Consider the following 16,613-nt stretch of genomic DNA (forward strand, 5'->3'; position numbering starts at 1 on the left):
CCTCATGTCTCAGCCAGCCACTCCCCAGCACATTGAGCCCAATTGGAGTAGCCTCGGTCTGGCAGGCGGATTCCCAGCATCCAGGAGCAATAAATTGTCACAATATGTGCCAGAGTTTATTGCTCCATGCTAATAGCACGTGTGGATGCACCCACTTACTCTGTCAGTAAAGCTGTTTTATTAATGCTGATGCCAATTTTGAGAACAGTATTAAAGTAATTACAACCAAAATGATGAAATAGGAAAACAACACTAAAAAAAAAAAACCAGCAAGATTAAAGTTTCTTTATTTGTAATGTACAAAACCATAGTTATCTGTTTAAGAATCTTACTCTAAGGCAATAACAACAGAATATCCTGTTTAGATTCCAATTTAACCTGCTTGTTATATACTAAATGATTTTAGGAGGTCTCAATAAATATCAGTTATATAAAAAATTATTTTTAGTATACAGGAACATGTCAGTTGAATATACTGTACAGTTAAGATTACACAGGATCATAAGAAAGTGAGGCTGGAAGGAACCTCGTGAGGTCATCTAGTCCAGCCCCCTGCTCATTTGAATGTAGGCTCTAGAAAAGCTGGTTATTATTTAAAGTGTAATATGTAATATAGAAGCACAATTGAATAGTACAAGAATGGCCAATTTACCTCAACTTCATTACAGATCAAAGTTTTGACACTTGCAAGAGTCGCGGGACACAATTTTCAAGATGCACATTTTGCAATCAGTGATCTGCACACACCACTCCCATTTAAATAAGATTTTGCCATTAAATGACTTTTATTAGTAGCTATATTTAAACTGCGTGGGAGATGCATTCAACTTGGAAGCTTCAGTTTAGCTACCCTTGTACTATTCATACATACATTTAAAATTACTTAGCTACATACAATTAAAATTAGTTCAGTGAATGGTGAGAAACATTTCATGTGTCAATTAAATAGCAAAAGAAATATAAGCAACACAAATAACTAGCAATTTGTAACACCATGCAAAAGCTACATGTCATTTGGATTACTAAACTATTAACCACTATTTCTTTAAAAACTTAAAAATGGAATTTCAGCTATTTAGAAATAACTCAGTTGTGCAATATATGTTTTTAAAAAATCATAATTTTACAGCCAAAGTGCCCTGATTGACTGAATACCCGGGTCTCTCCTCTAACCTAGTTAGAATGCCACCGTAATAAATAATGGCAGAGTGAGCAATCATCATTCAGTCTATAACAGTGATATCTACTGGACATAATAGTTTTCCAATTTTTAATCATTATCATAAAAGTAAAAACATTTTTATGAAACATTGCTCCACACATTTGATAAATGCCATGATGTAAGAAATATTTTATCTTGCATCACTATGGTTATGATAACTGGGTTCTTTCAAGACTTTAAAAAACAGCAACAGCTAAGATACAGAAAGACGTAAATAAACAGCAACAAGGGAATAAAAAACTTGAAAATATAAATATAGCTTACATTACTTATTTTGCTGTTATGTTAAAATAAATGGAAAGTTCACTAAAATAAATTTATGAGGAAGAAAATGAAAAGTGGTAGATAGGACACTGAGAAAACACGCAGTTATACCCAATTATATACCAAAGACCATTTTTAATTTAGTAAAAGAAGCGTTTTACTTGACATTGTACTAATGAAAAATGGTATGCTCTGAAATCCCAAGAAGCACCCTTCCCACTTACGCATTGGCGGTGCACCCCCTGAGACTGGCTTCTGCTGACGCAAGATTGTCTTCAGGTAGTTGCCGGTTGGCACTCGCTACCCCCTCACCTACCGCCGTCACCACCGCAGCCACCTGTGGGAGCTCCCCACTCAGCCTGCCACTGACACTGCTGTAGCTGCATGCAGAAGCTCACCGCTGCCACTGCGCTGCCGCCTGCGAGTGGTCACCGTGCCCCGCAAGCCTCAAGAGGCATGCGACATTCATGCATTTATGCCATGATTAACATGTTAATCATGACATAAATTTATCGTATAGAGGGGGCCTAAGGGTAACAAAGATGATTTGTTACACTAGAGCACACAAGGTTTCCTTTATGGAGAGGAAGAATAAACACTAGTGTTATAAAAATTATTAACAGAATATTAAAAGCAGTGGGCACAGTTATCTACCCTTTCTTTTCACACATAAGCATGAGGGAACATGACAAACATAACCACCAGAATTTAAAATGCAGTGTAAATTATTGATTTATGTTTTGAAAGAACAAATTAATGTATTACAGATGCAACATGTTGTTAAGCTACTGTTGCCACCTCTTGACTTTTTTTCATTGATCTTTTTGTCACAGATACTGGTGTTTTTCCTTAAACACCAGTAGCTGGACTCAAGAAACTGTATGCGATAATATCAGGTTTCATTTTACTTTAAAAGAAGACATTTTTTGGCCTCAGATATAGAGAAAGATTTGAAAGATATCAAAAGTAGTGCACTTAAAAGTTCAGACACCAGCAGACAAATAAAACCAACCTCCACATGCTTATTAATAAAACATACTCAAGATTTTAAGACAATCTCATTATTGGGGGAGGGGTATCTGACTCCTATTCCTATTTGGGGCTAGCAATACAGTACTGTTTTGTACAATTTAAAAGTGATGTAAATTTACATGAATAATGATAGTAATGTTTTGTCATCCTAATTATTATATGAGATTTCCAGGACTCAGTCTCTGGCTTTTAAGGAATAAGCTGAATACTAGGAGTTAGGGGCTAAGTACAAACGTCTGGGGAGTTTAAGTCAGATTCAAAATGGCCACCCAATTTAAATTTAGCTCTTCCCGGTGCCAAACTTACACTGACAGACCAGGTCTCAGTGACCAGCAATGAATCTAAACCACTAAATGTACATAAGTTCCATGCACAAAACTGATCTAAAAATTACAGAACTCGGTTTAAGATAAAGCTGCATCTATGTAATATCAGGCTTATTCAATTTAGGTCAAACCAGTAGATGGAACTTCTATACAGTTTCCCTGTTCAGCCCCCGGGGCTGAGAGAACCCAGGCACTGGTCCCAGCTCTGGGACTGCTCTTTTCACTCCCTCATCCCCAGCACTGTGCTATTTTTTTGCCCCTCTGGCCTCTTGCAGTCCTCTCCTCCCCAGCCAACCCTCTCAACCTCCATCCCACAAGCTGCTCCAGGTGCAACTGCTTTTATTAGTGTTCACCGCTGCTGGAGCCACACAAGTAAGGGGCAGGGATGGGGGTGGAGGTTCGTTGCAGAGGGGACCCCACCCCACCTTCAGATCACACACCCCCACCCATGGATCATGGCTATCCCCCTGTCCCCAGCAGACCCCCAATCTTCCCTCCATTAGCCCCCCATCCTGACTTACCTGATATTAGGCAACCATTTTGAGCCAACTTAGCTGCCCCCTATACTTATACTTATAAGTCTATACTTAGCCAGGAAGACTATGCTGCACAATTGGCTTGATGCATTAAGAGTATATTTTATATTCTGTCTCAACTTGCCTGTACCTCTGGCTGACAGGTTAGATACATATGCTGTCAAGGAGGGAGATGTCTATGCCTGTAACTGAAGTACTGCACAAAGAAACCATGAACAGTGTTTGGCATGTACATTTCAATACATTTTCAAATTTTTGATAGGGGTTTTATACATTTACAGCTCAAATGTATTGATTTCTATAATGCTGAAGCTATGGTAGCCCATTAGGTATCTGTAAAATATGTAAACGGGTGGGGCAGGGATGAGCCACAACCATGCTCCCCTTCTTGCTCCTTCTAGTGCCTTTGAAGCACCATACAAACCTAGCAATGGAGTAACCCCAGGAAATCCCTACAAGTATAGGACCTAAAATCCTTTCTAGATGTTATCTAAGCTATTCAAAATATGCACAGCTTCTTATTAAGGGTGTGAAAAGCTTTGGTCGTTGATTCAATTTGGAAAAGATTTGGCCCAATTCAGAGGCCAAATCATCAAATCCGAATCAAATCGAGAGACCCATAAAAACCTCTGAATTGATTCAGAGCATCTGAATTGATTTGGAAAAGATTTGGAAGGCAGTCTTGCAGGGAAACAGAAACTGAGAAGCTGGGGAAGACTGACAACTGTAGCTGGCCAGTGACTATGTTCCCTTTCTATCACAGTCCTCTCCCTGAGTTCCCTTCCAATCACAGTGCTCTGGGGGGAGGGATGTAGAAACAACATACTGTACTTTACATCATCCACCTCCTAGATACAAAACCTCATGGACTCAATATAGACATTGGATTTATGACACACTGTAACCTGGCTGACATCTGACTCCCCAGGTACCTCTCCACTTTTACCTGCTACATCCCCCCTCCCCCCCAGCCTGTCTCTTACTCCTGCTGCCTCAATTTACATTTTCACTGACTGGCTTTCTTGCCTGCATTGCATGCCAGCCTCTGGCTTCTTTACTATTCCTTCCATCTAGGAAGAGCACACACATCAACTACAGATGTTTCCTCAGCCTGACGAAGGGTTTTTAAAACCAAAAGCTTGCTAAGATGCATTTCTCCAACTATTCAGTTGGTCTAATAAAAGATATTAGATTGACCCAAAGCACCTTGTCTGCCTATGCCCTTAGACCAACATGGCTACAACCTACACCCCTTAACACATACACGACACAAGTTTTGCTTTCAGAACCTTGAGGTGCACTTTCCCAGAAACCCCTGTACCTATCTCCTTGAAACTTGGCAGACCTTATGCCCTCAGAAGGGGATACCATCCCTGCTGCTTTCATCTACATCTGCCAAAAAATGAGAAAGTTATAGGTATTTCAGTTATTCCCCATTATACTTTATGGCCAAATCACTGAATCTCTCCGAATCAGCACCAAATCTTTTGAAACTGATTTGGCAGAATGGATTCGGGACAGTGACCCGAATCTCCAAATCGAATCACTGTCCTCTGAATCAGCCGAATCTGAATTGAATACTTTCCTATTCGCACAGGCCTACTTCTTATGCCTTCTCCTGCCCATGACAAATATGAAACCGTGTAAACACCAGCCAAAATCTGGCCCTTGACAAATTTTATGACTACATGCTGCAATATGCAGAAAGGGAAATGGGAAATAGAGTCCTGTTTTCTTGTCAGCCTATTGCTCTGTACATACAAAATCAGAGAGGTCTTTACAACTCAGTAAGCATAGGATCATTTACTTTGCTGATGGAGACTGGATGTTGACAAATTCTAAGCAGGCTTTTTGGTCTCTTAGAAAAATTAATACTAGTTTATCATTTTCATACCCATAAGGAGAATTCAGGCTTGCAATAAATTTCAGGAAACTATATTATAATAAATATTTACTAATGCTGAAGAGTTTTTATTAACTTTGTTAAATTTTGAAGCAAAAAATATAAAGGAGTTTTATTAACAAAATAGTTGTGAGTTTTTTAACGAATCAACTTCTTATGCTAGTAGAGAATAAGTATTACTGCTATGTTTTTATTTTTGCTTTTGTTTTAAGAGAACTTCTTCATGAAGCGCAGTTTCAGATATGCAATTGTAAGGAAAATTATTGTCATGCATGCAAGGGCCACATGATTCTGCCATAGGCCCCAGGCAGTTGCCTCAACCCCTTGATTTTTCAAATATTCTTCTCCAGTACACCACCTACAAATAAATACAAACAAGAGTTTTATAAAAGATACCTTACAAAAGGCTATCTGCTATTTTATAAACCTTTAAACTGGAATTCCACAATGACAACAAAGACATTTTTGTACCAGTCAAGCTTCAGAAAAATACATGTAGACACTTTGAATGTGGAGGCCTCTTAACTCGCATTCTCCAAGCATATACATTTTTCCTCATTTTATTGAATGAGTGAAATGCAAAATGTAATGGCATTTCCATATCGCTATGAATATCTTTACTATGTCTTTCACTAATAACCTATGTAGCATGTTATCTCTGCAAACATAACGAAATACAGTCATTTTTAAACAAAAAAATACTGTAAACACCTTTCTGTAGCTGATAAGTACATTCTAATCACAGTAATGTGAATAAACTTTGTAGTCTTATAAATGTTTCATGGGAAAATTCATTTTAATATAAAACAGATACTTACGGTTGGCTGACCTGTGCATTCCCATCACTCCAACTTGTGTTAGTGCTACCAGCACAAAAATTGAGGCCAGTAAGTTCATTGATTTGCAAAGCCTTTTAAGATAAAATTAAAACATACATACACAAATGAATGACTGTTTGAAGGGATAACATTTGAAGGCATAACTATTTGAAGGGATAACACAGGATTAGATTTATTTTTTTAAAAACAAATTTATTTCACAAAATATTATGATATCATTTACAATTTCAAAGCACATCTACCTTTTCTAATACAGTAGCACAGCTGATTTGGTTGTAACAGGCTTCCCTAGTGCTACAGGCTGTGCTATACTGACCTGCTCTGTCTTCTGGGTAGGGAAGGAGAAGCCAGAGGGAGGGGAAGCCCAAAGCCTCCAAAGCTTCTGCAGCCAAAGCAACAAGGGGAACTGTGGTCAAGTGAGAGCCCAAGGACCATAATTTAACCCCTTGTGGGCTCCATGTAGCTCACTGGCTGAATTAAACTAAATAGGTCAGGTTGTTTTTGGTGTACTTAAACAATTTGACCTCTTCCACTTATCCACGAAACTTGAATTTATCTCGCTCCATCACAATGAGTTCTTTTTTGACAAAATATATTTAAATCCAATGCATAGCAAAATATAGCACTTACTGTCATTGCATATCGAGGAATACTGAAGTACTGGAGCCAGGAAAGCCAAGACATGATACTTGTAAGATTTACCAGCAACCCAGAAAAAATCTAGATTGTAAATAAACAGAATAAAAAATGTAAATCCTATTTCAAAGGAAGAAAATTAAGTTAAATTTTTTATAGTCCCTTTTTTCACCCTTGTCACGAGCTATTTAGCAGAATTCACAGATTTCATTGGAATTTGACAGGCCATGCTGTGAGCACTTCTCCTATGGTCTCAAACTTGTGACCTCTTGGACTGTTAACTGTACACCACAGCCCCCCATCTCTTATAGTAATCAAATATGTACAAACAACTGCCATTAGAACTAAATACCATACAAAAGTTCTGAGTCATATTATAATAATAGGGAATAATAAGCAGTCAGTGACTTGGGCCAGTACCTCAGCTGTGTCAACTTTATCCTTGGCTCAGCTAAGGAGAATAAGGGATATGTGGCTGTATGCTACCTTTCTTTTCCCCCAGTCCTGAATCAACTAAGGGCAGCTCTAACCTAGGCTGGCTATACCAATCCCATACGGAATGCAGCACTTGCTGAAGAGCAATAGGGCACAATCTACCATCTCTGGCATGGCCCTTCCTCTCTTTTTCCACATTATTATTGTATTTAGTGCTATTACTAGATACAAGTCCCTGTCCTGGAAGGTGTTCATACTTAGGTCCAGCTTCCTTTACAGTATTTGTAGTGAGACAAATTGGAATATCATACAGCTAAATCCTTGATCTTTCCATAATTCAGGTCCAGATTATCTATATCTCAGTCTTGCTCTGAACTTCACTGCCGCTTGAGCTTATATCTTTATAAATAAATAATGCTACTCACTATCATAAAGACAAAGGCGATGGTCATGAGTAGATTTGCTATAGCCACCACGCTCTGTCCTGCTGCAATAGCTAGTGCCATTGAAGTGGCAGTGTATGACACCATCATAAGGGTAAACATCATTATAAAGAAGGCGTCTACTGTTGGCTTCAAACCTTAGAAATTAGAACAAGAGGAATGTCATTATAATTTTGTCAGACACCATAGCTTTGGTGTATGCTTCCCTAAGATATAGATAGTTGGCCATATTTATAAGAATATATTTTGATGTAGAACAAGCAAATCTGCCTCTTCCTTTTTTTCCCCTGCCTCTTCTCCCCACCCAGGTAGATACCTGGGACCCTTGGCAGCAATGCCCAATAATCAGCGTGAGACTTCTTTTACAAATTCTGTGTGTTAGCAGCTGTGGCAGGGGTTCAGACTCCAAAGACAGGGAGACTGAGGAATGTATTTATAACTGTTATGGAGGGACTTAGCAGAATAGTAGGATGGAGGAAAAATATATCCTGAGATATCACCGACTGAAGTTTTCTGAACAAGCAGTAGCTCATACTCCACACAGCAGGTCACAAGCAATAATTGCCAAAAAATATTTCATCCATTTCCAACAGATGGATTTGTCATAATGCAGGGACCCCTAGTGGTTGAGGATTTAACAGAAATGACTAAATCATCTGTGTGAAAGGCAAGGTTTTCTTATGATATCTTTTGCTGCACAAACTACGTAGTTTGGATAAAGTTAGACATGCTTTTGAATACAAGTCATTCTTCCTTGGGTCTGAGGTCTGAAGAAAAATGTTTTGCAATTGCAAGTTTGTCTAACATTATTCCAAAATCATAGTGGGTGCATTTACATGTGCAATTACCCCAACAGAATAAACTCTGGTGCAGTTTGCACCGGAGTCAGCTGCTCCTGGGTACAGCATTTATATGTGTGCCTGGGATCACAGCAATTTGAGCTGGAATGGGGCAGGCCCAGGTTGGCAGGGATCCCATGGGTAAGTCCTGGTCTCCAGCTGGCAGTGTTGGGCCTGGCTGGGGCACAAGTGTGCTACAATGTAGGGCTAACCAGCAGGCAGCCCACACTGCAGCACCCTTGAGCCCCAGCCAGGCCTGGTTACCATTTACATATGTATTTCGGTGCACTAAATGACTCTGCCATAGGATAGTACTTGTCCTAGACAGTACTATCCTACAGTGTAGTTAGTTAATTTACTGTGCCCCCATACGGGCGCATATGTAGATGGTGACGCTTTACTGGGGAGCTGGTTAGTCAGCTCCACAGTAAAGTGCACATGTAGATGCACCCATTTCCAATAAAAAATATCACCGTAAGAAATCATTGTCTCTCTCGTAATATCTGGATCATCACAGCTACAACATGACTCTTGCACTATTAAATCAAATGTTTCTCAGCCACATAAATGGCTCTTACTATATATCCTGGTAGTGTCAGAATATCTCATATCCTCAAGGAGAAAGCTTCAGAATAAGTGATGATTTATTTTACTTTAAGCTCTAAAACAACCCAAAAGATTTTGACTGACTGAATTCTTTCTCCGTGAAAGCTTTTGAGATGACTTTCCTGAAATGTGTGATGAACATGGTATTTTAAACTACATTAGTGGTCTGAAAAAGGATAGTTGCAGTTTTGGTGTCCTTTTTAAGAAGGGAAACTGCCACTTAAAAGAGTAGACTGATATCAGTTTCCAGAAGACTGAGGTCTTACATTAGGCTTTTCTTTCTCTAGGTATTCTTATTTTTATTCGTATTTTATGATGGAACGATTAAAAAAAAAATCACTGAAAAAAAAGAGAACGGCATGGAAGCCACTAATAGAACCATCAAAAAAGATGCTGAAACTCACGTTTCAGGGACAATACAGATGAACTATATTGCAAACTTCTATCTTGAAGATTTGCAGGAGTGCTCTGTCCAGCAATTTGCATTATAGGGCAAATAGCAACCAGCAGACATTCCACCCATTAAGAGAAACAGTGTCACAATGGTGTGTTGCACATACAGAGGGAAAAGATGTAAGAAGGAAGATTTGACCTAACCTACCCCTTGGATACCAGAACTGATCGACAGGTGCTTAAGTGAATGTCCATTGTTGGTTATGATTCACTTTTCTTTTTAGTTTTAATGCAACTTTTGGATAGGGCACTTGCCTAACATGAAATAAACTATACAGGTGAAGATGATGCTTGGCATAGTCCTCATGGGTATTAGATCAGCCATTAATTTGGAGATGAAATATGCAGACACTCTGTAGTACCCACTGATATATTCATGTCTAGAACACAGAAATATATACAATATGTTACAGATTATGTCAGAGTAGCAAAACAATCAAACCATTTTAATATGAGCTAGATTTTGCTAAATCATGCATGCAGTTCTGAATGGAAAAATAGGCTATGTTGTGGCCAGTAAGCTGTGTCATAGTATTCATAGTAATTACATGTGTGAATGTACATGCATTTTTATGCACATAATTGTATGCACAGTACTCAGCATCATAAAGCATCAAATTCACTATAAAAGAAAGGGGTATGTTTATAGAAAAGGATAACTTTCTTGTGTTATAGCTCATAGTCCACCAATTCATTTCTAGCAGTGATATCTAGAAATCATTCCAAGAAAAGGAGCAGTAAAGGCATTTAGCTTGCAGCTGCCCCTTTCCCTTGCTCTCCACAGCTTCCCCAGATTGGGAATCTGTCTGGGGGATGCGTGGAGAACAGACTGCCTCATATCTCCTGGCCCTTGGGGAATGGAGAGGCAGGACAAACACCTTACCCACTCTCTGAACAGGGGACCTGGGCATTGACTTTTTTATTTATTTATTTTTATTTGATTTCAAAGCCAGAGCCTGCAACTTCATGCATGGAGCTGCTGGTGCAGGGGCCTGCAGGTGCTGCGCAAAGGGGAAACACCCATAGGCAGTAGAATTTGAAAGCTGGTGTCTGTAGCCCTGCATAAGTGGCTAAAGTGGATGCAGGGCTTGAGTGCCACACGGCACTTCAAATGCGGTGCCTACAACCTGCCCCTGGAGTGGAAGGGACAGAGGGCAAAGCCCCTTGTTGAAGGAAGAGGTTGGGAGCTTTGACCTGCTGCTCCCTTCCCAAACTTGTCCAGGAGGGGAGAGGAAGGCTGAGAGAGAAGCATACAAACATTTGTTCTTGTGAGAGAAACTCTCAAGGAAGATCTTCCAGGTTACCAAGAAGAGTTGCTCCCGAAGAGGCATGTTCCCCCAGGGAAAAACTGAACAAACACTTACACGTTTGTCATTTCTACCAGGAGAACAGCAAGTGTCCTGGTATAAATATAGGGCATTTCAGAGGTGCTTTAGTTCAAAAGCTCACTGCTGCCCTTTTCTCTGCACTGACATGCATTTCGCTGCTTATACAACTGCACGTGGCACAGCACAGTATGCATCAGCTCACTTGCAGAACAGATTCAATTAATCAAGTCTACTCAGAAGCAGTGGATCTCTGGCACGTTGCTGAAGGAAAAGGTATGTGTATAAATGCCCGTAATGTCTATACATGCCATACAGTCCATAAAGTTCCAAGTATCTGATTAGGGAATAAGAGCAATTCCATCTGATTTTGGTATCAAACCATACACAGGTCTAATGATCTGAAGTGGACAGTTCATGAACCAAGTCTGAAAAAGCTTCTGGAGAAGCTCTTTTAGGTAACAACCTGGAAGATCTTCCTTGAGAGTTTCCCTCACAAGAACAAATGTTTGTATGCTTCTCTCCCAGTTTGATTGTAATTGCTGGTATTTATGGACAAAACCAATCACAAAAATCATGACAGGTTTGCAAACAATTCACATATAGGATAAAATAATGAATTTGCAATGAATATTAATTACTGTGAATAGTTTGACCAATTTGATTAAGCATACCTAGATGACAATTTAGTAAGGCAACAAAAAGACCAACAAGGGTCAACAACAGAGTCAGTACCACTACAAGTAGGCAATGTCACCCATAACATAATGCTTTACTTACATAAATATCTTTTTTTCTACAACAAAAAGTTCAATAGCTGAAATACTGCTGAAACACTGGTTGGTGGTCATGAAGAACATTGCACCAACTCTAAGGAAAATGAATATTAACAGTTATTGAATTAACTGCATAGAATATTTAAATTATTTGATAATATCCAAAACCTGTATATTATACTGTGTCTAAACCTTTCTATAGGATGACTGGAATCCATTGGTATGTGCTATGCTAACCTACAACTTCCGTAATTAACACAAAAATTGTCTCTATTTCCTTATTTCTCAGAAGAACTTCTAAGAGTAGCTGCTTTCATAGTTTCATAGTTGTTAGGGTCAGAAGGGACCTGAGCAGATGATCAAGTCTGATCCCCTGCCATGGGCAGGAAAGAATGCTGGGGTCAAATAACCCCGGTTAGGTGATTATCTAGCCTCCTTTTGAAGACCCCCAGGGTAGGAGCAAGCACCACTTCCCTTGGAAGTTGATTCCAGATCCGAGGTGCCCTGACTGTGAAGTAGTGCCTCCTGATATCTAACCTGAATCTTCTCTCAGTCAACTTATGTCCGTTATTCCTTGTTACTCCCAGTAGTGCTCAGGGGAACAGGGACTCTCCCATTGCATGCTGGTCCCCCTTGGCCAGTTTACAGATGGCCACTAGATCCCCTCTCAGCCTTCTCCTGTGGAGGCTGAACAGATTCAGGTCCCATAGCCTCCACTCATAGGGCCTGCCTTGCTGCCCCCTGATCATGAGAGTGGCCCTCCTCTGGACCCTCTTGATGCTGTCCACATCCCTCCTTAAGCGCGGCACCCAGAACTGGACACAGTACTCCAACTGCGGCCTGACCAGTGTCGTATAGTGGGGGAGGATCACCTTGGACCTGCTCATGATGCATCTGTGGATGCATGACAAGGTGCGGTTAGCCTTCCTGACCACGTCCCCACATTGGCAGCCCATGTTCATCTTGGAATCAATAATGACTCCAAGATCCTTTTCTGCCTCTGTGCTGACAAGAACAGAGTTCCCCAACCTGTAGGGGAACTGGTTCTTCCAGTCAGGGCGGCTACTGGTTCTTCCTCCCCAGGTGCAATACCTTGCACTTGTCAGTATTGAAACCCATGCTGTTCTTATCCACCCACCCCTGTAACCTGTCCAGATCTAGTTGCAGCCTGTCCCTCTCCTCTAGCGTACCAACTTCTCCCCACATCTTAGTGTCATCTACGAATTTGAACAAGGTGCTTTTCACCCCCTCGTCCAAGTCGCTGATGAGGATGTTGAACAGTGTGGGACCAAGCCCTAGTGAACCCCACTGCCCATATTCCTCCAGGTCAAAAATGGCCCGTCCACCACCACTCTCTGGGTGCGGCCCTCCAGCCAATTTGCGACCCATCTGACTGTGTAGGCATCGACACCACAGTTGCCTAATTTTTTGATAAGAATGGGGTGAGAGACAGTGTCAAAGGCCTTCCTAAAGTCCAGAAAGACTATGTCTACCGTGTAGTCCATCTTTCATATAAGATTTTCTTTTTTTCTTTTTTATTGCTTCCCGGCGCCACATTTACATGTGCGCCCAGGAACGCAGCACATTGGGCTGGGTCAGAGCACCCCGGCTGGCAGAGGGCCCGAGGAGTCAGTCTGCTAGCCTGGGGCTGCTCTGACCCAATTCAATGTGCTGCAGAGGGGCTGGTCAGGGCATGAGGGTGCTCCAGTATGGGGCTAGCCAGCAGGCAGCCCCCACACTGAAGTACCCTCATGCCTCAGCCAGCCACATCAGCTTCTACACGTGTGGTGCTGTGGAGTTAATTAGCTTCCTGTGGCCTAATAAGGCTGCATGTGTAGGCACAAGATATTTACTATGGAGCTAATTAGTCTACTCGGCAGTAAACGTCTTGTGTAGATGTGCCCAGTGAGGTATAGTCTGATTCTGCTCTTCATGAAATTAAAGGTAAAAATCCTATTGACTTCAACAGGAGGAGGTCCTAATTCTGAAGAAAGCTTTTGAGCTATCTGAGTGCTGACTGCAATATTTATTATTGGAATGAGTGACAGCATTTTGGATGGACTGAAAAAACTGAAAAAGATTCAACTGATTTACTTAGAGGTTTTTTAATCACCTTTAAATTGATACCAGCTATAGAAAAATTTAGTTTCCAAGATCTTTTTCAGAGAGTATGAGAAACTGAAAATGAGAAATAAATAGTAATTTTAGCAGTTCTATCTGCTAAAATTAAAGACCAAAATTTTCAAATTTGTATGTCAAATGTAGGGCTATAGTAGGCATTGGGTGCATAGGCACTGTGAAGTAATGTAGTTTACTGCTCAGTAAGCATGTGCATCTACACATGCACATGTTTACTATGCAGTAAACCTTGTAAATCATAAGTAAACTTGCTACCTGTAAATGCAAGTACCAAATTTACTTGCGATTACTAACTGCACAGTAGCACTTGTGTAGACACCTAACCGGGAGCAAATTTGCTCCTGGTTAGCCAGCCACCGGGGGACAGGAGATTGCTCCCTGCCCTCAAGAACTGCCTGCTGCCGGGGTGGACTCCACCACTGGAGTCTGGGTGGGGACTACGTCCCCCTGCCCCAGCAACAGGGAGCTCCAAGATCACAATCAGGGAACGGGCTGGGAGATTCTTATCTCCCAGTGCCAGCTCTGCAACCGCAAGGCAGGCAATGGAAGATCCTTATCTCCCAACCCAAGCTCCACAGCTACAGGGCTTGAGCTGCAAGATCCTTATCTTACAGAGCTGAACAGGAAACAGGCTCTCCAACCTCTACCCCTTGATCAAGGTATGCAGTGATCGAGGCAGGGGGCTTGGAGAGAGTTGCAGATGTGCAGCAAATCCCAGAAGGGGACTTGCTGCTAGCTGCCCCACCAGTGGATCGGGGCAGGGGGATGGGACGTGCCCCTTCCCATCAGCTTTTTCCAAGCCCCCTGCCCTGATCAGGGAGCTGGGGCTGGGAGCTCCCTGCTGCTGGGGCAGGAGGACACTGTCTCTGCCTCAGCCACAGGCAGCCCTCCCCCCCACCTCCCAGGGGCAGGGAGTAAAGCCCCAGCCCTGGCCAGGAGACAACTGTTTCCTGGCCTGGTGCTCCCTGCCAGCCCCTGGGTTGGCATCCATGGGGAGACTAGAGCTCCCCTTGGTGGCAGCAGGGGCCCATGAGCAGCAAATCTGCTCCCCGTTTCTTACATGTGTAGACACCTGCCTGAGAGCAATCCTCATGAGTAAGCTGCTCCTGGATCTAATGCATGTGTAGACACACACCCACTTAAGAATGGGTAGATCACAAGAGCTACTAAGTATCCATAGCTTCCACTTGTATCCATTTCTGATAATAACTTTTCTATATAAAACTTTTATATCATTACTTCTAATGATAACTTTTATATAGGCACTTTATTATGCATCTTTATTATGCAAACCTTGAAGTAGTTGAGTAACTTTGTGCTTGTGTCTGCCTGTATAAAGTTAAGCATATGTATAAAATTTTTGCAGGATCTTCTAGCTTCAGGCAACAAAGGCCAAAAATGTTGGCCAAAACATTTTACATAAAGGGAGTCTTTGCAGACAATAGTTAATGGTTGCAATGGTTAATATTTAATTATGCATTTTAATACGTTGTATACTTTTCAGTAATCTTGTACTGAAGACCTAGAATATTGTGTGGAATTATACTTTGCTACACAAATATCCCATGGACTACTTGTACAAGTTACTACACAGGATAAGTAAAGTTTACAGAACTGGCTCCTTAGGGCTTCATTCTACAATTAGTTGATGCAGGTGGAGGGATCTATACATAGAGTTTATGATAAGATTAAGGCTTATTTTGTAATTTACAGATTAGAGAGAGAGGTCTAATTTAAACTGATAGCTACAACTTTCCACAAAAGAGCAAAGTAGTTAATTTTTAGTCTAAAAACTTTTCAGTACCTGTAAAAAAAAACAGCAGCAATGTTTTACCAAAGCTTTCAAGGTTTAGCTTTAAAATTGACTAACCTGTTTTGTATACCAGTAAAATCATTTTTCACTCCAAAGAAAATGGCACCTACCACAAGTCCTAGGAAAACTGTTACACAAAGCTTTAAAAAAAAGAAAGAAAAAAAGAAAGAAGAATTTCATATAACATACATTTGTATTTTAATGAACACTTCTTAAACGTTCAAAATTGCAAAATCTTTAAGAAATGTAGCTGGTAAATACAGACTTAACAGAAACATAAGGGATGAGAAAATGAAGGATAATAGCAGACAGCAAGAAGGCACCGTGGCCACCCCCTGCCTGCAGAGCCCTGAGGGCAGCAAGGTTGCGGGGGGGGGGAAAGAGTGTATTTCTGTGTCCACTCCCAGGACCTGGGGCGGGGGGAGGGAGCGAGGGCAGTGGTGCCCCTCTGCAGACAGATGTGGGGCAGGGGGCTTGCATGCAGGTGCTGCCACCACCACCCCATGCCACTACCTCCCAGGAGCAGGGCTTGGGGGGTGAGGGCAGTGGCACTCCTCTGTGAGCCGTGCAGGTGCTGCCCACCCCGCCAGACACAGCAGGGTGAAGCTTGCATACAGCAGCCATCACCACCGCCACCCACTGCCCTGCACTTTGAGTGGGGGCAGGAAAGAGTCTCGCACACGGCGGCAGCCGCCACCACCCACCACCTCCCGCTCCACATCCAGCCGCCACCACCAGAAGGGGTACACCTGTTAAAAAAGGTTGAAAACCCCTTGTCTAGAGCATACATCAATCATATTTCCAGGCAATGTGGAGAACAACACCCCTTTAGCCTAAAGGTGCTCATATTGGGGTGTTTTTTAGGCATGAATCAGGCTGTTTGTAGACATTAAAAAAAGCAAAACAAAAAACAGCACTTTACTTTAAATTTAATGAGCTCCCTTACCAATCCCAGTGTATGCCCATAAGAAGCAGCACATTAGTTGGACTCAGCTCACCCAACATCTGTATAGATTGGGTGCTTTA

General features: G+C 41.5%; 1 protein-coding gene across 1 annotated transcript in view; it reads right to left on the bottom strand.

The window, feature by feature from the left end:
• Positions 1-270: 270 nt before the first annotated feature.
• Positions 271-16,613, bottom strand: part of LOC102563182 (broad substrate specificity ATP-binding cassette transporter ABCG2) — a 49,558-nt gene continuing 33,215 nt past the window's right edge. The window contains exons 10-16 of the mRNA XM_014600455.3: positions 15,645-15,727; positions 11,640-11,729; positions 9,790-9,914; positions 7,619-7,773; positions 6,753-6,842; positions 6,102-6,193; positions 271-5,641 (exon numbers count right to left, since the gene is read on the bottom strand). Of these exons, the coding sequence (XP_014455941.1) occupies positions 5,491-5,641; positions 6,102-6,193; positions 6,753-6,842; positions 7,619-7,773; positions 9,790-9,914; positions 11,640-11,729; positions 15,645-15,727 (786 nt within the window). The 3' untranslated portion in view covers positions 271-5,490. The remainder of the gene's footprint in view (positions 5,642-6,101; positions 6,194-6,752; positions 6,843-7,618; positions 7,774-9,789; positions 9,915-11,639; positions 11,730-15,644; positions 15,728-16,613) is intronic.

The sequence above is a fragment of the Alligator mississippiensis genome, chromosome 2 (genome assembly GCF_030867095.1).
Source record: "Alligator mississippiensis isolate rAllMis1 chromosome 2, rAllMis1, whole genome shotgun sequence".
In the NCBI taxonomy this organism is placed as follows: Eukaryota; Metazoa; Chordata; order Crocodylia; family Alligatoridae; genus Alligator; species Alligator mississippiensis.